The 25,361-nt window shown below is 40.7% G+C and overlaps 1 protein-coding gene across 4 annotated transcripts in view; it reads right to left on the reverse strand.

Annotated features, from left to right (window-relative positions):
• Window positions 1-25,361, reverse strand: part of FYN (FYN proto-oncogene, Src family tyrosine kinase) — a 187,265-nt gene that overhangs the window by 26,122 nt on the left and 135,782 nt on the right. For 2 of the 4 annotated variants that reach the window (XM_060238273.1, XM_060238266.1), the window contains 5 exons: window positions 22,093-22,191; window positions 20,337-20,440; window positions 13,852-14,001; window positions 8,616-8,780; window positions 1,081-1,260 (listed from right to left, as the gene is read on the reverse strand). In XM_060238273.1, the coding sequence (XP_060094256.1) occupies window positions 1,081-1,260; window positions 8,616-8,780; window positions 13,852-14,001; window positions 20,337-20,440; window positions 22,093-22,191 (698 nt within the window). Of the gene's footprint in view, window positions 1-1,080; window positions 1,261-8,060; window positions 8,217-8,615; window positions 8,781-13,851; window positions 14,002-20,336; window positions 20,441-22,092; window positions 22,192-25,361 lie in introns of all 4 variants that reach the window. The other 2 variants (XM_060238280.1, XM_060238285.1) reach the window with 2 other exon arrangements.

Raw genomic sequence — 25,361 nt, forward strand, 5'->3', positions numbered from 1 at the left:
TACACATAACAGCACAATAAGTTACTGGGGGGGGGGGTATGCCAAACAAAAGGAGGGAAAATGGCATGATATAACCTGATTTTATCAGATCTTTGAAGCTAAACAGGGTTGATATTTGAAAGGGAGACCACCAATGAAGATTCTGAAGACGAAAGTAAGAGTAAGCCACCTTTGCTTCTCACTTGCCTCTAAAGCCCCTTGCTGGAGTTGTCACGAGTTGGTTGTGACCTGATGGCATTTTACAGACACAACAATGCCAAACAAAACAAAAAAGTTGATACATTGATTTAGGAATACCCTGAGGAAGAATTCCCAAATTTTGGCGCCATGACCAAGAAGGCCTAATGTGACCAAGGTTTGTTCCCAAAGCCAGGTCTGAAGCCTGATCAAAAAGGGCTCAGGGCAGATGTCTCATTCAGGAAAACCTGGAGCTCCTAGGCCCCTGCTTGCTCAATTAACTTCCCCAGAAAAAGCAAATTAGACACTGGGTAAGCATACACTCAATCAAGAGAGTAGAATAATAATTCCATATATAATTTAAAGTTACACCTTCTTACTTCAGTAGAAACAGTGGGTCCAAAGTATAGTTAATTTGCATCAAAGAGCTAGTGAGTACTTCCCTACTCTGCAGCCATCTACAGTTAGGTTGAGATCAGATGAACCAGTTGCCACGGCAGCCTCTTGGCTTTAAAAAAGTCAATCCAGGTTGAGATGTGCTGTGATGATCAGACAGCGCCTGCCTGGTGGCCAAGACAGGCATGGTCTGCACATATGCAGGGTGGAGTGTACAACCCGCTTCTGGGTGTGCATGGCATGCCTGGGCCAATCACAAAGCCTAGAAACGTGCCAGAAATGTGCAAGGGAGGCACAGCAAGGACTTTGCCACCAAGAAGTTCCTTTAATGCATTGGGAGTTGTCTTACGATGAGGTAAGGACAAGCAGGCCACAGGGAACGGATGCATGTGTGTGATTGTGTATATTAAATCCACGGGGTAGGAGGTGGCTATGGCGGGTCAAAAAGCCCGTCTGATCACAACCTCAGTTTGAACATATTAAACTAAGGAGCTATTCTTAACCTACCTTTACTCATGTACTCTGTGACTATGTAGATGGGTTCTTCAGACACCACAGCATAAAGCTGGACAAGTTTGTCATGCTTCAGCTTTTTCATAATTTGAGCTTCCTCAAGAAATGATTCTGGGGACATTGTACCAGGCTTCAATGTCTTTATTGCCACCTTAGTATTTCCATTCCAAGTACCTACAACAGGAACCAAACATACAGTCAGATAAAAGATCCCATGATCAAAGTTTGCATGTTGTAAATATAAAAGTACCAGAGTGCTAAAGAGCAGGAAATGAGGCAGTAAGAAGTGAGTGCTACTGATCCTGTACAATTTTAGTTACTCTGTTTAAACAAGATTCATACACTGCGTTGGCTACAGTGTCAAGCACAGATGCAGCAAAACAGCTTCAAATCCTCATCTGTGAAATTCACTCATGACCATATGCAAGTAATTGTATCTCATCTTTGTCAACCTAACAGGGTTATGTGGTGAAAATCCAGCCCTTTGTTCTTGGAGAAAGGGAGTAATACAAATGGAACAAATTAAACAAGAACTGTTAAACCTCACTACTATTGTAGCACCAGGGTTAAGTTTAGTGACCTAACTTCTATAGGATTTCTCATCTTCTGTTGCTAGTCCCAGGATGGAACCACCAGCTGCAAGGCATTAGGCCTTGATTACCAATTAAAGGCTGGTGGGCTAGTAAAAGAGGAGATTTCTCCTCCTAGTTTTAGTCTTCTGAGCTGCTTGCTCAGGCAAGGAGCTGTGGTGACCTGAGGATCAGTAAGAGTATTATTGGGAATCCTGGTGGATTTGGCTGGACTGCCTCAGAAGGGACTGCCCGTGGAACTCTAAACCTTTTAGCTATCTACAATTGGCCTGAGGGTCAAGGTAACTAGACAGCTTTTTAAGCTTTTGTTATTTTGTTACATGGTGTTGGGAAAATACCTGTACTATCAGAATAAAGTTTGTTTAACTTTTTGTTTGGTGTCAGTGGCTTGCAGTGCCTTTTGGCCCTACGCAGAAGAGAATGCGAATGCCATAAGCGTCTCTATGGACATTTGGAGATTGTTGATCTTTCAGGGGAAAGAGGGTTGGATTGGGCCTGAAAAATACCAGTCTGGTGGCAGCAACCTTGGGGGAAGGTGGAAGAACTTTGCCTCCCTCTTGGGATTAGTCTTAAAGTGCCCTGGTAGTAAGTTCCTAAGACTGGCCTCCTCACAGGGAGCTGGGAGGTGGCTAGCGGGGCTACTGGGCACCACATCTATATATTTTGAAACTTTGAAAATGTTCCTGGGATGCTAAATCTGGACTAAATTGGCAATCTCTACTGATTACCCCTTCTTCCTGCAAGCCTCCCTCATGCCATTCCCTTGGGCCCTCTAATAGCAGAATTTTGTGGAGATCAGTGGTCTGCAGAGGGAGGATGGAGGCAGGAAAGTTCCATTCTGACATGAAAAATTTTAGTTTAGATCCAACCCAGTATGTACAAATATTGTTTCACAAACCTGGGGAAGGATGAGGAAGGAAAGTTCCTACACTACAAAGGACTACATTACTTTGCAAAATTGAAGTTCTCATGACTCCCAGCAAAAGACTAGATCCAATGGATATAGTTCACTTTTAGCAACTCTTCTCCAGAAGTTTCCTGAAAAAGTACTTCCTTGAAAAAGTACAACTGCTCTCACAAGACTGGAGGAGGATTCCTACACAGTCCCCCTCTTTGTACTCTAAGGCATATTGTTCTGGATGTCCCTGGAAAGTGAGCAGCCACTTCTAGCAGGTGTGAAGATTGTAGAGGAAGACAATAAAATAGCATCTGTGAACTCACTCTGTTCCCAAAACACTGGATCCTTACCAATGTATTTACTGCTGCAAAGGATATTTATGTCATTATTACTAGAGCACCCAGTTTCTGAGGAAATTATCAGCTGAGTTCTAATGTTGATTGATATTTCAGTGCTAAAATTAGTTGATTTTACTTGAGACAATTTATCAGAAGAGAGACTATGGCATGAATCCTGTGAACTATTTTCAAGTGCATGCCTTTTCCTTCTGTACTGGCATTAGCACTTCTGTTTGTGCAAGGGTTCACTGAAAACCACAATCTTTCAGAAACTTAAGTGCTAGTGGAAGAGGAAGTGAATTCTGGGTAAAGGCTGTCTAAAATGCATGGAACTTCCTAATAGAATTCAAGCCTATGGAAAAATAAGGAGAGCTGTATTTATACCCTGCCCTTCACTCAAGTCTTACAAGAGCAGCTTACAATCTCCTTCCCTTCTTCTCCCCACAACAGACCCCCGGTAAGGTAGGTGGGGCTGACAGAGTTCTGAAAGAACTGTGACTGACTCAAGGTCACCCAGCTGGCTTCATGTGGAGGAGTGGGGAATCAAACCTGGGTCTCCAGATTAGAGTCCACCACTATTAACTACTACACCAAACTGGCTCTCCAGTTACCAAATAGTATTCTTTCAGAAAGGTAACATATAGAGAAAACATATGCTGTTCAAGTTCAAATTAGATATGCACTGAACCAGCACCTGAGTGTGTGGTAATGCACAGAGCTATACCTACTGCAGCTCAGTTATTTGTTGTAATGTTTGATTTATTTATAGCCCCAAATGTTTTCTGCCTAACCTAAATGTAACCCTGGATTTTTTTCGGTAATGTTCTGAAATAAGCACTTTATGTGAAAAATCAACAGACTGTACGATTATAATTGTCAATGCATACAGTATGTTTCCCCATATACTGCTGAAGCAGCAACACCTGAGTTTATTAAGAAAGGCTGCTTAGCTATTTTTTTGATCACCCAAATACTATATGAGTTTTGCCCTCACTGCAATAATACCTCCTAGTGTGGTGATTTACTTTTCCTCATAGAGGTTTACTAAAGCTATTAACATACATGGGATAAAAAGATTAAATAAGAGATAGTGCTTAGAGGGTTTAGTATTATTTATATTCTTTTTTCACATTTAATTTATATTCTACCTTTATTTGATTGACGTTGTAGTGGTATAGATATTGTTCCTGGGCACTCTGCCATTCAGGGAGGGACTTATTACAACTGCTTAGTGATGGTCAAGTAACTGCATCATGTGCCTCTGGAATTCTTTTCCAAAATAAATTTGTCTATCCTTTTCTATTGACATCTTCTGCAATCAGGTGAAGATTTTTTGTTTTGTTCTGTTTAGCGATTCTGTTTAGAATTCTTCCCAATTTTTAATTGGTGTTTTTATGTATTTGTGTGTATATATATATTTTAGCTTTGGTTTTAATTGTTTTAAAATGTGATTTTGTGTGATTTAAACTTTAAAAAATCTGTTAGCTGCCTTAATGACCCTGATGAAGGTAGAAAGGCAGGGTATAAATAAAATTAAGTAAAATAATGATACCCTTGTTTCTGGGTAGCCCTGGTATCTGGTGCAAGTTTTTTATGGTCCAAATTATGTGCCGTTTCTTAGTTCCATAAAACATGAGAACCAAAGGCACCAGCCCTTATCTGCCCAGTCCTACCCTTTCTCAGGCTAACTGTGATGAAACTTAGGAACTCACCTTTGTCATTGTTCTTGCTTTAATTTTAAGTACATATATTGTACAGCTAACTGCACTGATAGAATAATAAGTTGGATCCAAAATGTGCTTATGGAAGAAATTTCATCTGGGAAGGGAATCTATGGCTGATAACAGAAGGGCAGTTTGGGCTGGGCGCTGGAACACCCTCGACTTATTGTCTTGGGTGACTTCAATGTCCATGCTGATGACGCAGCCTCTGCTCAGGTGACGGACCTGGTGTCATCCATGTCGACACTAGGACTCTCTCAATATGTGACATTACCCACCCACCAGGCTCGGCACACGATGGATCTGATCTTTGTGGCAGGAGTTGTAGTCAACCGGATTACTGCTGAGTCAGTGCCATGGTCGGACCACTATGCCCTGAAGTCCCGTATGGACATGTCACTTTCACCCCCGTTTAGGCGATGAGCATGTTTTGGCTCACCCGCAAAGCCTGACAGACCCAATGCGGTTTCGGATGGCCTTGAGGGATCCCTGGAGGCTCATTAGAAGAGCTTGCGGAGTCCTAGAACAGCTGACTTTCTACAACCATTGATGAGATCGCACCTAGGCTTCCTCTTCACCCCCACTCATGACTCGCACCGTGGTATACCCTGGAATGGCAGTCAATGAAGCAGCAGCTTAGACGACTGAAGAGACAGTGGCGATGTACTCGGGATGAAGCAATGAGAACATCTTATATGTCATTTATGCGGACCTATGAGGTGGCAGTCAAGACCACAAAGAAAGCTTACTTTGTGGCCTGGATTGTGTCTGTGACCTCACGCCCAGCCCAATTATTTAGGACAATTTGGTCTTTAACTGCCCTACCACAAGGCAGATCAAATGCTAGGGAATTGGAAATTGGCTGTGAGGCTTTTGTGAGTTTTTTCACAGATAAGGTCTCATCACTCCGCCATGACCTCCCTGCCACACTTGAAACAGTAAGTGAACTCAAGGCTCCGAATACGTCTTCAGGTCCATTTCTGGATCACTTTGGCCTACTCAGCCTGGAGAAAGTTGACAGGATTCTCATCTCTGTGCTCCCTATAACTTGCCTTTTGGATCCGTGCCCGTCCTGGCTGATAAAAGCTTGCTGGACGGTGTTATGTGATTCACTTTGATCTATTGTCAACAGATTCCTCATAGAGGGGTCTTCCCCACACCTCTTAAAGAGACTGTGATCCGCCCTCTCTTGAAGAAACCATCTTTAGACCTGACCAATTTGGCCAACTATCGGCTGGTGTCAAACCTGCCCTTTTTGGGAAAGATTATAGAGAGGGCGATGGTGACACAGTTACAGGGTTTCCTGGAGGACGCTTCCACACTGGACCCATTCCAGTCCAGCTTCCGCCCAGGCCACAGGACGGAGACAGTGCTGGTTGCCCTCATGGATGACCTCCTGAGACATCTGGATCGGCAGTACTGCTCCTATTAGACCTGTTGGCTGCATTCGATACAGTCGACCACCAACTGCTGTCCAGCCGTCTTGCCAATGGGGAGATACAGGGGTCTGCCTTACAGTGGCTTTCCTCTTTCCTCCAAGGTTGGGGACAAAGGGTGGCGATTGGGGAAATGTTGGCCCAGAGACACCACTTATTTGTGGGGTGCCTCAGGGGGCAGTTCTTTCTCCATTGTTGTTTAATAACTATATGCGCCCCCTTGCTCAGATAGTCAGGATGTATGGGCTGGGTTGTCATCAGTATGCGGATGACAACCAGCTGTACTGGTAGCAGCCACTGTCAGAGCTGCTTTTTTCCACCTTCGGTGAACACGGCAGTTGGTCTCCTACCTTAAGCATGGTGACTTACCAATGGTGATCCACGCCTCGGTCACCTCGAGAATTGATTACTATAATGCTCTCTACAGGGGGCTGCCCTTGACTCAGATTCGGAAGCTGCAGCTGGTGCAGAATGCTGCAGCCAGGCTACTAATGGGGTTTCCCCGGCAGGAGCACATTCAGCCTGTGCTGAGAGCACTGTACTGGCTGCTTGTTGCATACCAAATCCGTTTCAAGGTCCTGGTATTAACCTTCAAAGCCCTATATGGCCTAGGACCTACCTATCTGCGGGACCGCCTTGCCCCACTGATTCCCCAGAGAGCACTTTGATCAAGCTCTCAAAATCTTTTGCCTGTCCCTGGGCTAAAAGAGGTTAGGCTTAATTCCACCAGAGCAAGAGCCTTCTCGGTTGCAGCCCCAATACTCTGGAACACCCTCCCAGAAGCCATCAGGGCCCTGTGGGACCTATCGCAGTTCCACAGGGCCTGCAAAACTGAACTGTTTCGGATGGCATATGACATCTAATGGGAGAGGGCTGCCACCACATCTGGATCCATTGCACTTTCATACTAACTGCCTAGGATCTGTATGCTTTGAGAAAGGAAATATTATATGCCTGAAGTAACGCCACTGCAATTTATCTGATTGATTGTTTTAATATTGCTTATTGTTTATTGTGTATTTTATGTTGTTAGCTGCCTTGAGTCTGCATAGAATAAGTGGAATATAAATATAACATAAATAAATGGATGGGAGGCATCTCAAATCAGGCCAGCTCAGAAAGAACCATCCTGAATTGTCAACATGCTCCAGCGCAAGGTACCCTTATCCTGCTCATGGGGTGCCTTGGTATGGTCAGATGACTGCTGCACACCATTCTCTTGGCGTGGTTTGTTTTTCTTTTTTCCATACATTTTTAGTGGGCATGTGCATATGTGAGCTCATGTGCTTTGGGTAGTTTGTTTTTTAAAAAGCTGGAAGCAGCTTGGTGGGTTCACACCGCCAAGGTATCTCGCTTGCATGCTTCCATGCCCAGGCGCCAAGGAGGCGACTGGCGTGCAGCTCAAAAATTTGCTACCACTTCAAAAGTGGTGTTTTTTTGAGCTGCTCTGAGAACACTGGAGGATGGGATGAGCACGAGATGGGGTCGAGCAGCAGTTAGCGTTTGGAAGGATTTTTCATGTCAGTTTCTGAGGCATCTCTGAGTCAGCCCAAACTGCCCATCTGTTATCAGCCTACGATTACTGTGGATTTTCCACTCAAGCTACAGTCCCACTTGCTGCAAGCCTCCACCTGGAGAAACAGCTTTTTGAATGATGCTGTGGAGGCTTCCAAAGACTGGGGGGAGGGGGGGGGAGATGTTGGAAAGCTTAATTCCCTAAATCCAACCCTATGCTTTGCAAAACCAGTGAAGAAGTGTTTGTAGTGCAGCATTAATGCAGTGCTTATCACGGCTTAACCCCATACAATTCTGAACTTGTCTTGCACTGTAAATAAAGAGACTCACCCATTATTGATGGACTATATCAGAAATGGTAGCTGAATCTGGCTACATCACATTACTTAGTTTCATTTAGACTTTTTTTTTTTTAAATTGACTTTTCATGACCTTTGCAATTATTCATCCCAAAGAAAACAGTTTCACTGCCTTACCACACCACACTTCAGCGAAACAGCCCTGACCCAGCTTCTTTTCCAGAAACAATGAATCCCGTGCAACTTCCCATGCATCCTTAGCCAATCCGACAGTTTGTGGAGTGTAATTCGATGCAATCACAGTTAAGTTAAAACATAAACCATCAGCTTTCTCTACAGGAAAGGAAATTAATAAATGAAATTCTTATAATCTAGGTAGCTATGCGTGCACTAAGAAAGATGGAAGATGGTATGTTGTTCACTGCCCACACTTAGTTAATTAAAATGCCCGTAGTAAACCTTTGTATAACTGATTGGAATGAATGAAGCTTGATTTGGTAAGATGAAAGTAGCTTGTCAAATCTGACACCTACAGCCAGGGACATACAGTATCAGCTTCCTTTAAAAAATATAAATTATTCAGTGCTTTGAATAAAAGCTTTTTAAAGTCAATGAAGATATCTGCTTTTTTGATACTGTTGGTTATGATTCATTTTGCTTCCACATTCCATCTTCCATCTTGTCTCCATATCTGAGAGCCTATTTAAAAATAGTAATATTAGCTCGGCATACCCATCCATACTTCCCCAAACTGCCCATTTCCCAGTCTCTTGATCAATTGTAGTGATTCTCGTGGGATTTCCCAGACATCTTTGGTTTTGACTGACAGATCAGTAAGCCTTGGCATTCCTTTATGACAAGGGACTACTAAGCGGCAGCAAAGACCTGCAGCTCTCTCTGATGAAGCAGAAATGAAGCCAAGGGGAAAGAAAAGAGTAACAAACATGAAAAACATGGCAAGCAAGAAAACAGTGCAAGTAAACAAGTTTCTTTATCTGTTAGTAGCATTTGAAACAAAAGCTTGAGGATAAATAAACAGCACACTTAAAACATTTGATTGAAAATATATAGAGGTATTTTAAATACTACTGGGTGATTGCCTGAGGATGTCACATAAGTACAGAGAAGGCAGAAGGGTCTGTCAACCATAGCTGAACTCACCAGCTCTTATAAAAATTGTATGTGGCAGAAGGACCTACAGAAGGGAGGCTAGAAGCAGCAGCAGTTCAGGAAAGGAAGATAAAGGGGCCCCAAGGAAGCAACAGTCCAAGAAATAACCTAGATAAAATGTGGTGGTGGAAGAGGGAATCATGCAGAGATATAAAGAGAGCCACAGGAGCAATGTGTATAGCCAGGAGTGAAGAGGAGAGGAAACTATAAGTTCAAAAACAGCAGTGGCCAGTGAAGTAGTAGAAGAAGATGATATTGGATTTATATCCCACCCTCCACTCTGAATTTCAGAGTCTCAGAGCGGCTCACAATCTCCTTTACCTTCCTCCCCCAGAACAGACACCCTGTGAGGTGGGTGAGGCTGAGACAGCTTTCCCAGAAGCTGCCCTTTCAAGGACAACTCCTACAAGAGCCATGGCTAATCCAGGCCATTCCAGCAGGTGCAAGTGGAGGAGTGGGGAATCAAACCCGGTTCTCCTAGATAAGAGTCCGTACACTTAACCACTACACCAAACTGGTCTAGAAAGCAATGAACAATTGCTGCAGAACATTAACTTAGAGGGAAGAGAATTTTGTAAGCTTACTGATTTAGAGAGGGGTGGATCCTACCCTGTCCTGCCACTCTGCTGAGTGAAGTTTGAAGCCTCCCTCCAGCCCAAGGAGCCTTCCTGCGACTTGTGGCTCTTCCACTGGAGGAAGGCTTCTCAGAGGATGGATGGATCCACTTCATTAACTATATTCTCCACAAACAGTAAGCAGTAAAACCAGAGAATGTAAAATCAGTAAAATCAATAATACCACTAAAACAGTAGAACAACATAGCAGCATGAGAAACAGTAAATAATTCAACATGGGTTCCTTAGAACAGTTTCAGTAAGATACATGCTGATAAATGGCTGGCAGTTCTCTGTCTAGAAATGGGATAATGTTGTCACTGGCCCATTTCCACACATGTCACTGCTGGCTATTTATCAGCAGTGTACCTGCACCGTGCTGTGAAAACTGCATCTGCTTTGACTATCTTTAACAGATGGTAGCTGATAAGGATGCAGGCTCTCTCCTTCTCAATTGTTGCTCAGCAGCATCCATTTACTGTTTTCCATCGTACTCCACTGGCTACTGCTACTCACATTTTGATTTGAAATAACTAGTCAAATCTGTAGCTGCAGACCTATAGTCTTTCATTATACAGAAACAAATGCCTCTTTAGCAACAGTTTCTCCCAACAGCTGTAAAATCTGCCATGGATTAATATTCTGGGACTACACCAACAGAACAACCAAGACAAGAAGTAAAAAAATATTGGCAGATAAGAAGCAGAATGTGAACTAAGTAGAGTTCAGAAGCAAGTAGGAGCGCTTAGTTTTGCAATACAATAGGGAGTTATATACAGTATTAATTATTAAATAGGCAAGGCATAAATTACAAAGTCTTCTAAGTAGTATAGCCTTAGAACAAGTAGAAAGAAAAGACCAGAATTTACAAAGCTACACAGAAACAGAACAATGCAGGATAGGCAATGGGTGCAGTCAGACTGGGAATTTGCCGCGGCAGTCTCTCGGCTTTTAAACAGCAGATACAGTTTAAGATGTGCCATGGCGATCAGACAGCACCCATCCACCGAGTCACAGGCTGCACATGTGCAGAGTTGAATGATCACACCGCTCCTGTGCATCCATGGTGCACCAGGCAATCAGATGGTGGGAAATGTGCCATGAAAGTGCTACAACGACTGCCACTGGGAAGTTTCCAGTGTCTCTTTAATGCATGTGGGAAGGATCGCAGCACAAGGTAGGTGCAAGTGGGCCGTGGGAGACAGATGTGCTTGTGTGATTGAATTTATTAAATCCAGAGGTGGGGGTGGCTATGGCGGGCCCAAAAAGCCCATCCGATCACACCCAATGTTTAGTAAACAGGTAATGTTTATTCTGCTTTTTAAAAAAATATTCAACATTCTTGGTTGTAGATATGTTACCCCAAATAAACAATTTAAAAATTAACATTTTTTGAAACAAAATTAGATCCTTTCAAAAATCTCTCTCTCTCTGTATTCAAACACACAAACACATTCTAAAATGTATATATTTAAAAGTATTCAATTATACAGATGCATTTCTGATGATTTCATAGCTAGGGAATGCTATTAAGCAAATAATATATGATCTCTTTAAAGTGAAAATACATATTTAGCTATAGTACATAGAAAAAAAATCATACATTTCTACCAATTTTACCAGGTAACTCCCTTTATAAATCGATATATTAAAATGGGGGCCTTAATGTGGTACTAAACAAATAACAAAAATCTGTTGTGGGTACAAAGGAGAAAATTAGCCCAAGTATTCCATATCAATCACAATCCACAACACATCTGTGCAATTCTAAGCAATGAACAAGGATTGTATATTTTATCCTAATACTACATTAGTAGTTGATAATGTAGCATTTCTATTCATATAAAAATGCAGATTTGCGAAAAATGGATTTTAATAAAACATATAAGGCCTTAGAACAGATGCGGCACAGGGGCTAAATCAGGCCCCCAGAGGGCTCCGAGCAACTGGCTGTCATCTGCTTCCTTCTCCCTCTATCTTGCTTCCTTCAGCATCACAGCTGGCTTTGCCAGGCTTGCTCAATTGCACAGGAGCTACAGAGCAAAACTATTTTTTCCACTGGCTGAGGCTTCTCTCTGGGGGAGGAAATGGGGGGAGAGCTTGCTTTTCCAGGCTCTCTCAACTGCACAGCAGAGCTATTGAGCTAAGCCTCTCTTCCTTCTATTGGCTGAGGCTTCTCCCCATCTTGGTCCCATGGAGAAGGAAGCAAAGAGCCAGAGTTTCCTTTGCCCAGTTCTCTGGATCCCATTGGAGAAATACAAAGAAATCACCTTTAAGACCAACAAGTGCTGTTTTAAGCATTTTTTTAAAAAAATTGTGTTTGTCTGTGTCCTTCATAAAGTTTATATCTCTGCTACCTAATCTTAAATAGGTACTCACATGGCCTGGCCTGAAAAGGTCTCATGTATGCCAGATCTGGCCCTCATAACAAATGAGTTTGACACCCCTGCTTAGAACCTCTGGAAGTCCTGTACGGTATCTTCATTGCAATTCAAGGGAAAACTTTTAATTACTAGTTTTCCTCAATCAGATGCAGCAAGCAATACGCATGAGCAATAAGTATGAACAACAGCTGTCAGTATCATACATTTGTGTTTTGTAGGGGATAATGTAAATCATTTGTAGACCACCTTTGCTATATCACAGTGAACACAATTAGTGAATTTTGCTCTGCTGCCTATCCTGTTTTGAGTGAAAGACAAGGGACAAATGAAAGGAGGGAAACACTGCCCTTTGTGTCCTATTCCTTTCTCATAGTGAGCCACATCGATGCTGACAAGAGCAGCTTCTCATCCACTTCTACTTTCCATAATCTTTAAACTACACTTGGCTAGGAGCAGCAGAAGCACCAGGAAAGGTGACCCTTTCCCTCTTCATGAAAGTGGTGGTAGCACTGGAGATGCTTTTGGAGGAGAGTCGGGATGAAAAAACAAACTGAGAGAGCTGCCACAACTACCAGAATGGTAGAAAGAAAGCTTTGCTTTCATATGATCAGTGGTAATGGAGGTTTTAAGGATAGCTCCCTGGGAATGCCTTTTATGGGTAATATTTAGTAGAGACATTGCAGATTTTCTGTCCTAGCCACACTAAACATGAGCCAGAGTGTGTGCACGCACGCACATAAATAAGTTCTTTTTTAAAATGAGATGGGGCCTCAACGAGGTATAATACCATAGAGTCTACCCTTTAAAACAGCTGTTTTCTCCAGGGGAACTGATCTATGGAGAAGAGCTGTAATTTCAAGTGCCCAGCCCTCACCTGGAGGTTTGCAACCCTATTTGGCAGCAAATTCCATAGGCACTCAAGACTATAAGCATGTGAAAACAGGCTCTGAATCGTTCATCAATTATAACAGCATTTGCTGCTCACTCAAATAATAATTTAAAAAGCAATTTTAACAGAGAAGCGAGTGACCCAACAAGCTACTTAAAATCTGAAGGCCAAAATCAAGATGATGCTGCCTGTGGTTATTTATAATGTGCTGTTCCCAGAATTCAGGAAAAGTTAATGCGTACTCACTGGGTGGATGGAGCAGCAACAGGAGGAAAAAGGGCTTAGCCCTCACACATTTCTGCAAACAAAACTGATTTTCCTCTCTGGTACCATTGGCAGCTGTGTGCAGAGGGAAGGGTTTGCAGAATGTATTTCTTTTCTTACTAGGTTGTATAAATCTTAACATTTAAAAAGTCTTTTGATTCTTTAATTGCTACTGTTTATATAGCTTTCTCTACTGTTTTTAATGGATTGGTTCCAACATTTCTGTACTGCTACCGGTGGAGTTTTTCTCTGATGCAAGGAGTGTTGGCTGTGCAAGGCTCTCTGTGCCCATGGAATACTCTGCTTGCATCACAGGAAAGCTCCACCAGTAGCCGAACAGGAATGCTGGAACCAACCCAGTATTTTCACTACTATTTATCAGTCTTTTTTTAATGTATATTTAAACATCCTTCCTTTATATATTTTTCATTCTAATGGATCAACATGTCAATACTGTGTATATTTTATTGTATCCTTTAGAACTGGAAAGGCGGGGTACATACATAAATACATTAGAAGGGCCAATAAACTCAGTGATACTAAGCTCCTTAACATTTTCTCCTGAAAGGGTTTCATAGAAAATATTTTATACCTTAAAAGAAGTGAGAATATAACATATATATATACATATATATATTTGCAGTTACCTGAATAGTGCTGAACAAGTTGCTGAAGTGTTTCAAATTGTGCCCTTGTTGTAATGTAATATCCACCATTGTCGAGTTTACGAATTTTATAATGTTTAACATGATCTCCTTTCATATCATCCCAGTCACGAATAGATAATGAATAGGCACCTATTAAAGAAGGAAAACAAAAGTTAAATGTAACTGGAAACACTTATTATTAACAGTAATTAAAATGATAATGTATTATAGTCCGAACAAAAACAGGGTTGTACAATGTAATTATGAAAAGCTTAAAGCCAGTTTTGTGTATAGTGGCTAAATGCATAGATTCTTATCTGGGAGAACATGGTTTGATTTGTCACTCTTTCACATGCAAATGCTGGAGTGACTTTGAGTCTGTCATAACTCTCTCAGAGCTGTTCTGCTCAAGAGCAGTTTTTGGAGAGCTCTCTCAGTCCCACCTAGCTCACAGGGTGTCTACTGTGGAAAGGGGAAGGAGATTGTAAGCTGCTCTGAGACTTTTGGGTAGTGAAGGGTGGGATATAAATCCAAGTTCCTCCTCCTTTTAAGAATGGATATGAAAATTGCTTCTTCATATCGTGTCCGTTCAGGGCTGTAGCAAGAGGTATAAAAACTGAGCATGTATCCAGGACTTTAGGAATGTAGTTTTTAAAGAGCTCTGAGAAAAACTAGGTATGGTTTAAATCCAAAGAGAAAAATGAGCTCAAAAGGCATAAGAGACTTTGAAAACACAAACTATTCCGAACAAAAGCAAATAGGAGACATCTAAAAAACCTGATGTGGCTGAACAAGAAACTCTCTGATGAACTGAGACCTAAATGTACGGGATATGACAGAAGGGATATATAAACATGAGGAGATACAAAAGAATAGTCCAAATCTGCAAAGCTGGTATCGAGAAGGCTAAAGAGCTAAGGCTTGCAAGGGAAGCTACAAACAACAAGGGCTTCTTGTTAAATGCAAAGCAAGAACAAGGAAGGATGCTTTGGAGAACGTGGTAAAATCTTCACCAGTAATAGAGACAAGGCAAACCAATTAACTCTTTTAGCCTTGGTATCTCCTATAAGGGGAATTATGTCCAACCTGAGAAAAGCAAAGCATGCAATCATAGAATCACAGAGTTGGAAGGTACCTCCAGAGTCATCTAGTCCAAACCCCTGCACAATGAAGGAACTTCATAAATACCACCCCCCACATACATCCCCAGTGACAATGAGAGGAATGACTTGCAGCAAAGCACAGGTAAGGAGATAGAAAACATCTAATTATACTAGATGAGTTCAAGTCTCCAGGGCTAGCTGAACTGTATTTCAGTGTACTGAAGCAGCCTGCAGATGTTATTTAAAAACTCTAATTCTAATCTTTGAGAATTCTTGGAAAAATGGGTGAGGTCATGGAAGACTGGAGACAAACAAATGCCACCCCAGTCTTTGAAAAAGAAAAACTACAGACTGGTCAGCTTGATGCTGGTGCCTGCTAAAATTCGAGAGCAGATTACTAATGTCTGCAAGCAACTAGAGAAGAAAGTGCTGATTACTAAGCAGCCAGCATCAATTTATCAAGAGTAAATTAGACTACACAAATCTGTGTTGGATAAAGTAACTTGGTAGACTATGGGAATGCAGTCAACATAGCATATCTTGATTTCAGCAAAGTATCTGACAAAGTATACCATAGTATGCTTCTGAACAAGTAGGCAAACATAGGATGGAAGATTCTACTTTCAAGTGAATTCATATTTGGTTGAGCAACTGTACCAAAGTGATCAGTAATTGTTCTGTATCAAGCTGATGCAAAGCTTCAAGTGGAGTACTGCAGGGGGTAGGCGCTGTGCTGTTCAGTGCTTTTATAAATTACTTTGATAAGGAGGACATAGAAGGATTGCTTATCAAATCATCAAATGCCACAAAGCTAACACCAAAGGAGAAATTATTGGGATTTAAAATACTCTCGATAGGCTGGAAATATTAGGTCAAGACAAACATGATGCATTTCAACAGGGAGAAATGTAAACTGTAAATAAAGAAAATGTAGGCAAAGAAACAAAAGCACAAGCGTGGGATGGGGGAAACTTGGCTTGGTAGCAGTATATACAGATAAGTATAGGTGTCTTAGTTCAGCACAAGTTAAGCATGAGAAAGCAGAGCAATTTCTTTTGTGCATTTTTATTCTCCATTCCTCCAAGGAACTCAGGGTGATAGACATCTTGTTCCGCCCCTTACCTCACATCAATCTTGTAAGGTGGACTAGGATGAGAGGAAAATGACTGCCACAAGGTCACCCGGCAAGCTTCAAGACAGAGTGGGGGTTTGAATCTGAACCTCTCAGGTCCTTGTCAGACGTCCTAACCTTTAATGTAAATGCTAAAGAATAATAATCTTGGGCTACAATACTAGGGTGTCCATATCAAGATAAGTATTTGTTCCATTCTGTTTTGCACTGGCCAGATCTTAGCTGGATTATTGTGTCCAGTTTTGGGACTACATTATAAGGAGAACAAACTAGGCTGTGTCTGAAGTAAGACTATGAGAATTATGAGAGGGAAACACTTGGGCATGTTTAGCCTGTAGAAGAAACAAGAGGAGACATGACCACTGTCTTGCAATATCTAAAGGGCTGTCACATAGAAGATGGGAGCAGACTTTTCTCTCATTCCAAAGAGCAGGATGAGAATGTATACAAATTACAAGGAAACGTATTTTGGCTGGATATTGAGATAAACTTCCTAATGGTAAGAGTTATTCAGCAGTGGAACAGGCTGACTTGTGTGATGGCGGATTCTTCTTCACTGAATGTCTTTAAGCAGAGGAAATATATACAAACTGATATTTCTTTTATTTACTACACTTATTTACATTCATAAATTCTTCAGCAACCTATATAGTAGCACTGGGGCCTTATACTTGTTCCAAAATGAAAAATAAGCATTCATGTATGCAGAAACAGTCTTCAGGGCAGACAAAATGTCTACTAAGCTGCAAACAGAGCTGAATGAGACTTCAAAAGTGCAAATTCAACTAGCTGTAGAAAAAATGTGGCTGGCTTCAAAAAGAATGTGGCTGCAGTTTGTGGCTGCAATTGATGAGTTGCCTAGGTTGAGTCTTGTTTCTAATCTGCATCGGAATGTTATCAATTTCACCAAGCCATATATTCACAAGAAGCTTAAATCTGGAGCTAGTTACAAAGCATAAACAAAATACGTTGCTGAATTAAACCTGCTGCAAATATATAACATACTTACAAAAAAGTACGTTGCTGAAAGAAAACTTACTCAAAATCTATCTTAACGTTTGAAAAGCCAACCTCATCTTAACAAGAAACGTACAAGGCTTCCACCACTGAAGGGCTGGTGGAAAGTTCTCAATCTGAACAATAATTGTTATTGGTATTAACAGGAACTACTGTTGTTAATTACTTGCAGCTGGGTTAACCCACTTCATCAATTAAAAAAATCCATCCAATTTTAAACAAAGTTAACACCAACACAGATATGAGATTCTTTCAGGTGCTCATAAAAATCTAAGCAAGTCCAGGCTTTGGCTTAAACCACATTTAGCATAGGGTTGTAATCTCTAAATCCATATTGCTTCATGATGTAACAAAGCTTTTTAAAATATATAAAGGATGTGAATTACACTTAAAAATAATAACAACAAAAACACAGATCATCAGTCATGGCCCTTTATAACAAAATGAGAAACCAAAGGTGCTTTATCCTGTATTTGTGTTCCAAAATACTTGTTTTTATGACTTGTGTGCTGCTTCCTATATACAGTAAATAACACGGACACAATTACATGAGCCACTCGTTTTGTGTTAAGTTGCTAATGTGAACCGATTTTATAGAACATATTCCTTGGGGGAAAGGAAAGGTCCCCTGTGCAAGCACCAGTCGTTTCCGACTCTGGGGTGACGTTGCATCACAACGTTTTCACAGCAGACTTTTTATGGGGTAGTTTGCCATTGCCTTCCCCAGTCTTTTACACTTTCCCCCCAGCAAGCTGGGTACTCATTTTACTGACCTCGGAAGGATGGAAGGCTGAGTCAACCTTGGGCCGGCTACCTGAATCCAGCTTCGGCCCGACTCGAACTCAGGTCATGAGCAGAGAGTTCAGACCACAGTACTGCTGCTTTACCACTCTGCGCCATGGGGCTGCTAATCCTTGAGGATGATGGAATTCCTTGAATTCAATGGTAAGAAGACACAGGGCACAGTTGCTATACTTAAAATGCCCCTGAACACTGAGCCCCTCTTGTGGTGTCCTAAAAATATCTGAACATATTATGACATCCCTAATGATTTTTGTACATCTGAGGTCCACTTGTGGTATATTTTGATATCCTGGAATGTTCTTAACTAAATACCAATGTTTAAAAATCACTTTTTAAATAGCATTTGCTAATGGAGTGTACTTGGCTGGGTCCAGACTGATAGCTTTGGGCACACTGGAAGCATCCCAAACTGGGCTGGTTTAAAATGGAGTGGCCGAACCCTGTTCAAATGATCCTCTGCAAAGCGCCCATATTCCACGTGGGATGCACTTCCGCACAGTCAGACAGTGCTGTTGTGCACTATCCGCATAGCTTGGTTTGGGTTTCTTTCCCCTCCATTCATTTATTGGTCATGTGCATGTGCGCCCATATGCTTGTAAGCAATGTATTTTTTTTTAAAGCTAGAAGCAGCTTGGGGTGGCCTAGCAGGTTCACACCACCAATGTACCTTGCTCATGCATTCTGGTATTCAGACGCCCAGAGAGGCAGATGCTGTGCAGTGCAAAAATTTGCTACCACTTTGTAAGTGGTAGCTTTTTGAGCTGCCTCAAAGATGCCCAAGGAAGAGGTGAATATGGGAGTGGGATGGGTGACAAATGTGTACATTTGGACTTGATTTTTTTTATCCTTCTGGGAGCCGTCCCTGTGTTTGCTTAAAGTGCCGGTCTGGACCCAGCCTTGAATGTGCATGTAATATCTATTCTGCTCTGTATTGGGTTCTCTTTAAGTAAGAATTCTCTATTAATAGATTGGGCTCTATATCTTGTTGGTGTCACATGTCTAGGGTAGCCATGGTCAACTAGCTTGATTTTCTATTCTTATAGATTTACGAAAAAAATATTGTGAGTTGGCAGAATTCCTTTTCAGTTTTAATTGTGGTAAATAGTGTTTGTATATATTTCCTCAGTGTTACATTGTGTTCCCTGTTATTCTTTTCTCTTTAAACAGAGATTGGATGACCATTTGTTTCACATAGTCTAGTTGCATATTCCTGATGTGAGCAGGGTGTGGGACTAGAGTACACCCAAGAATCTTTCAACTCTATGACTATAAAAGAGGACTTTACTTGGTTGAAAACTGATTGGTGCAGCTTTCAGTAGCTGAAGGTCAAAGATATCACTGTAGAGGCAAATGCCTGATAAGACCAGCTGTAAGTAACAATTTTAGCATGTGTAATTTTAAAAAAAATCAAGAATACTCTTCAACTGCTAGACAATTAATGGTCCATTTAAACCTCATTATCAGCAAATGCTTCCTCCACTACTCAAGCAAAATTGTTTTGATAAGAAATCAGAATGTAGGAGTCACACATTTTATTTGACCCCTTCTTCATTTTCAATCTTTAGGCTGCTAGAGGCCACCCCTCTCCCTCCCCTGGTGACAGACTTGGAGTGCAAATACACACGGGACACCCTCCCTTCTTTCTCATAGCTTTTTAAAGTATCCTTTAAGTGCTTTGGGGGGAAAGTGGGTGGTGGCATGCAATTTTAGGGGAAAGTGGGTGGTGCCATGAGAGCCAGTTTGGTGTAGTAGTTAAGTGTGCAGACTCTTATCTGGGAGAACTGGGTCTGATTCCCCGCTCCTCCACTTACATCTGCTGGAATGGCCCTGGGCTAGCCATAGGTTTCACAGAGGTTGTCCTTGAAAAGGCAGCTGCTGTGAGAGCCCTCTCAGCCCCACCCACCTCACAGGGTGTCTGTTGTGGGGGGAGAAGATATAGGAGATTGTAAGCCGCTCTGAGACTCTGATTCAGAGAGAAGGGCAGGGTATAAATCTGCAGTCTTCTTCTTGGAAAGCAGGCACTGGTTCTCAACATGATGACATCACTTTTGCATGATGTCATCACTTTGGGGCTGTTCCCGTCCCCCAAGTCCCCCACTGGAGACTTGGAGGCACCTGGCAACCCTATCTGAACATAACAGAATTTTATGCACTTGCAGCGAAGTTTTGACTTGTCAGTCTTGAACTCTGCATTTCCACCCTTCACTCAGATTGTTAAGAGTGGGATCAGACAATCATGCCCTCTACGGAAGTTATGATTTGGAACTCGTGATTATTCATCAACAAATCATGCTAGATTCATTTTTGGTACTTGCAAGTTGCATTAAAAATAAGTAATATCTGTTTAGGAAGCATTTGACGCTGACAGATCACTCAAAAGCTTATACACTTGTCTGTCTGCACAGCAACTAGAAAACTGGTCATGTTACCTTTGGTGGTTTCACTCTCTCGAATCAGGAAGGTCCCTCGTGGGTTACCAAATGATAACAGCTGTCTCTCAGCATCCTTTCGTCCCAGCTTGCCAAAGTACCACCTAAACAAAAACAGAATTGATAAAAATAACATTTTAAGTTGATAGCTTCTAAGAAATTGGAATGGAAGAAGGAAATTGAGTAATATTGCTTAATATGTACAGCTTCATAAATAAATTTTTTTTTTAAAAAAGATAATTAATGGAAATTTATGCAAGCTTTGTATCTTGAAAATACAAAAAAAACCCCAAAATACAAAAACTTATTGTGGAAAGTAAGTAGTACAGACTTTTTTTTACTATTAAAAAAACTGTTAAACTATAAAAGCAGTAGTAAATATATATTCCATGCTGCTGTTCTCTTGGTGACAGTTGTCAATATCTAGCTCCTGAGATATACTGAAAAGCCTTAACACAGAAGCATGCAGCTGTTTACTTAAAAGATTAATTTCCAGAGGGAACAGATTACATAACCAGGTCCACTGAAACTAACCATGTTATTTATTTATTTATTAGCTTAATTTATAGCCCACCCTTCTGACAGAAACTCTAAGTGAATTACAAAATATAAAAAACTATTCAACCTGTAGTGTAAGACAACAGATAATGCAACAGAACCAGGGTTACAGAATTAGAAAACAATGCAGCACTGAAATCATCACATCTAAAGATGAGTTATTTCTAAACTTGCATTATTATGCATTTACTTCTGGTCATTTAGCTTGTGCAAAATGCAGGCAGCCTCTATTCTATATAGATGTACCAGCTCTGACATAAAGGAAATCTAGACCGCAAGATGTTGCATGTTCCCTTGTTTGATTTGATGGAAACGAGCTTGTTCTCCTTTTTGTTCCATATTATTAATTTAAAATTTTTATATACTGCCTTGTTTCCTTAGAATGAAGACAACTGACAAAACAAGTAGCAAACAAATAACAATAACAGTCCATTAAATAAGATGAAAATGAAAGACACAGCCTGTTCTGCCAAAACACTTTAGCCTCCATCAAATGCCCTCTTGAAATAAAATGGTTTTATACACCTGGTTGCAAGCAGAAAATGAAGGTGCCACACACACCTTGCTCTGGTGGGCCATTCCGAAGGACTGGACTTTTCCAGAAAAAACTTGCAGCCTGACAGTTGCCAGACTGCCAATCCTAAGTGAGGACATAACAAGGAGAAGACTGTCTGCAGAATGTAGCTGGCACATGGGTGTATACCAGGATATGTGATTAATAAGTGTGAGGCCTCTGAAGATAGTACCTAGCACTTGGAATTAAAAGCAGGTACCAGTGTGACTGATGCAGCGCTTGAGTTACGTGTTCCGGGCAGCTCAGCCCAGACAGCAGACTTACTGACATAGTTTGTATGAAATGAAGTTTTGTAGGTGTCTTCAAAGGCAGCCCTAGGCAGACTGCAGAGTAGTCCCATCTGAATAATCATAGATAGATTGACAGAATCTAAATAAGGGCCACCTTATGAACTAAATGTAATTGAAAGATACTGTGAAAGAAATGCCCCTTGTAATAGGAACATACTAATATTCTTCCAAAGGGGAGCTTTCTTTCAGAATGATTTTAATAGCGAAGATGGGCAAAGAAACGAATGTGATGTTACACTGTTTGAACATCACCACAACAGTACAAATCCCTGTATTTCTTCAAGTACAGAATTAATCAGCATTCCATAAAATGAAAAAAACAACAACTCCATACTCCTCTGCTTGGATGGAGTCGACGGGGGCCACATAATTACTAGGAATGTAACCAGTTTCTCCTGTAGTCAAGGAACGAGCTTCCCACCAGTCTCCTTCCCTGCAAAACAAGAGAGAGCATTAACAAGAAGCCAAGGTCACCCCTATCAATTTAAAATTGTTCATAACTTTCAATCACTTCCCATTATTACAAGTTCATTCTGTGGACTATGAGTAGTGCCCTGTTACCACATGCTGCTCAGGATCATGAATTCTGTCAGCGCAGAGCATGTTCTAAGATACAACAATAACAAAATGGACCTTACTCTGAGCCAATGTGGCAATGTGGTTTTGGCCAAATAAATGCTCTTCAGTATTGTCTATTTGATTATGACCTTCTTTATGTGGCAAGAGCCAATTGGATAAAACTTTATATCCAGGATTCTAGGTGTGAATTGGATAATTTGAGGTTTCTTTTAGCAGGGGTGGATTTTAATATTACATTAGCAGTTGCCAAGGTCTTTTCTCAATCAATTAAGATTAAAAATTACTAAATCCTTATATAGGTATCAATAAACTTTCTTTTTAGTTTCAGTGTGACACTGCTGAGAGCCTAATCGGCTGTACTAGCAGTATCATTAAAGTAATTAATACCATTAATGTTTTATTATTTTTATTTCATAAGTTACTTCAAGGAGGTTCCTGGAGAGGTGGCATTGTTTTTTTCTTATTTTTTTTTTAAAAAGGGACAAATCAAATATGACATAAAAAACCCAAAATCAGCATTTACTTACTTTTTAAAAAAAGAAGCAATGGAAGACGAGTGATTTGAGCCTGATAAATGATACAGGGAAACTGTCCTCCATGCCATTTTCCTGATTTAAAAGTGGGGCAAACAGCAGTTATAGGGGCAGATTTAGACTGGGAAACAGTGAAGGAGGAAACTTTTAAAGAACTCCTCCTTCCACAAGTGCTGCTTCATTTACTTCTCTTAGTACCACTATTCCAATTCAATTTGTCTATCACATCCCCTAGATGATTTGGAACATAAGGGGAAAAAATGTGTGCTATCCGCATCATGGATTTCTGACATCATGTCTAGTTTAATCCTAATTCAAGCCCATAACATCAAGAAAGCCACAACACACTCATGAAACTTATTATCTTTCATAAACTGCAAAAAGCTATTAAAAAGGCTTTTAAAGAAATTGGCAGGTCTTGTGTATACTCTGTATGATTTATGAGGTCCTCCACCTTTAAATTGCCAAACATTACAACATACCTTGAACTGCTTTTGAAATTTACTTCAATGTTGAATATATATAGGAAAATATGTATTACTTGTATACTATAGTATGTGATAAAAGCACTTGTGTATATTTCACCCCCTGTAAGTATTAGAGGTTTACAAGATTATGCATGGGATGGAGAGGATAGAGAGAGAAGTACTTTTCTCCCTTTCTCACAATACAAGAACTCGTGGGCATTCAATGAAATTGCTGAGCAGTCAGGTTAAAATGGATAAAAAGAAGTACTTCTTCACCCAAAGGGTGATTAACATGTGGAATTCACTGCCACTGGAGGTGGTGGCAGCCACAAGCATAGACAGTATATATATACACAAGCATAGCCAATATATATTGGCCACAGTGTGACACAGAGTGTTGGACTGGATGGGCCATTGGCCTGATCCAACATGGCTTCTCTTATGTTCTTTATGTTCCTACATGGAAGTTATATTCTTACAGGAAAATAGTCTTTAGCAAAACAGCCTTAATACTGCATGAAGAGCTCTTTGTCATTGCTTGTTATTTTGCTTTTGATGTAGTTTCCAAAAATCCCACTAGATGGAGATATTTTATCACATCCATAAATAATTGTGCTAAGTCTTGAAAAGCTATATGAAAGAGTAAGATAGGCAAGAGACACATTTTTATTTCATATAGTAGACTCTTCATATATAGCTTTAATCATGAGACACACACACACATACACTGTGTACTTTAACTAACTTTCCCAAACTGGAACCCTAAGAGACATCTGGTGAGGTGTCTTAAAGACATATGTGTTGAAAAGCCACTTGCAGTGTGGCATGCAGGAAGTGAAAAGTTAAAAAGACTGTACCCTGAATGCTATCAAGCTTGCAGGCAGGGATACTGAGATCATTTAGCTTCATATAAGGAGTAGATGATCCCTTTGTGTCACTGTTGTCTAAAGGGGAACATTAATAAGTTGCTTATGTAGTAGTGTCAATTATAAAACCATACAAAGTGATCCTTTGATTTTTAAAAAACCTATATGTTTTGTGCCATATAGTAATATGGGGCTACATTTCCATCTTTTCTAGGAAAATCCATATAAAACCTATAAAAATCTTTTCTAGGAAAATCCATATAAAACCACAAAGGGTTGAAGGTTTGCTCAGTTTGTTTACATTTTGGGCATTATGATGCTCACATTTAATGGCATAACTGTTGCAAGTCCTGTAAATGCAACCAACATTATATTCCTTTTTTTCAGCAAAATATACAATGGACTATTAACAACAACAATAATAATAATAATTGGGTTTTATACTCCACTTTTCTCTACCTTAAGGAGTCTCGAAGTGATTTATAATCTCCTTCCCTTCCTGTCCCCACAACAGGCACCTTGTGAGGTAGGTGAGGTGAGAGAGTTCTGACAGGACTGTGACTGGCCCAAGATCACCCAGCTGACTTCATCTGGAGGAGTGGGGAATCCAACCTGGTTCTCCAGACTAGAGTCTGCCACTCCTAACCTCTATACCACATTAGCTCTCTTTAGTACTATTCCACTCTGCTGCAATATGCATACCCCATCAAATTATTCCAGTGTTGTTAGTTCTCTTTTCCCCCTGCATTTCAAGTTTCTTTTCAGTAAGGATTACTTGGAACTCATCCACTGATAATATGATTATAATTAAGAATTTGAAATAGATTTGCTTTTCAAGTACTACTTTGTTATTTCTTCAGCGGCTGTATCGTGAAGCATAAAAATAAGTGGTTAATGTAAATCATTTGTTAGTTTTATTGCTAATTTAAAAGCAAACAATAATTTTTTAATAACTGTTTTCAAATTTAATGTTGAAGTTTCTGAGCTTTAATGTACATCAAAGCTGTTCACCTGTGCAGATAATTAAATTACTTCCTCTTTTCAATTGAGTTTTCTACACTGCCAAGCATCATAGTGGCGGCGGGGGGGGGGGGGGATGTTATGTAGTTACAGCAAGAACTCATCTTGCCCTAGGAGCAGAAACAGGAGAATTTCTCT

Source organism: Heteronotia binoei, chromosome 1 (assembly GCF_032191835.1).
Source record: "Heteronotia binoei isolate CCM8104 ecotype False Entrance Well chromosome 1, APGP_CSIRO_Hbin_v1, whole genome shotgun sequence".
Lineage (NCBI taxonomy): Eukaryota > Metazoa > Chordata > Lepidosauria > Squamata > Gekkonidae > Heteronotia > Heteronotia binoei.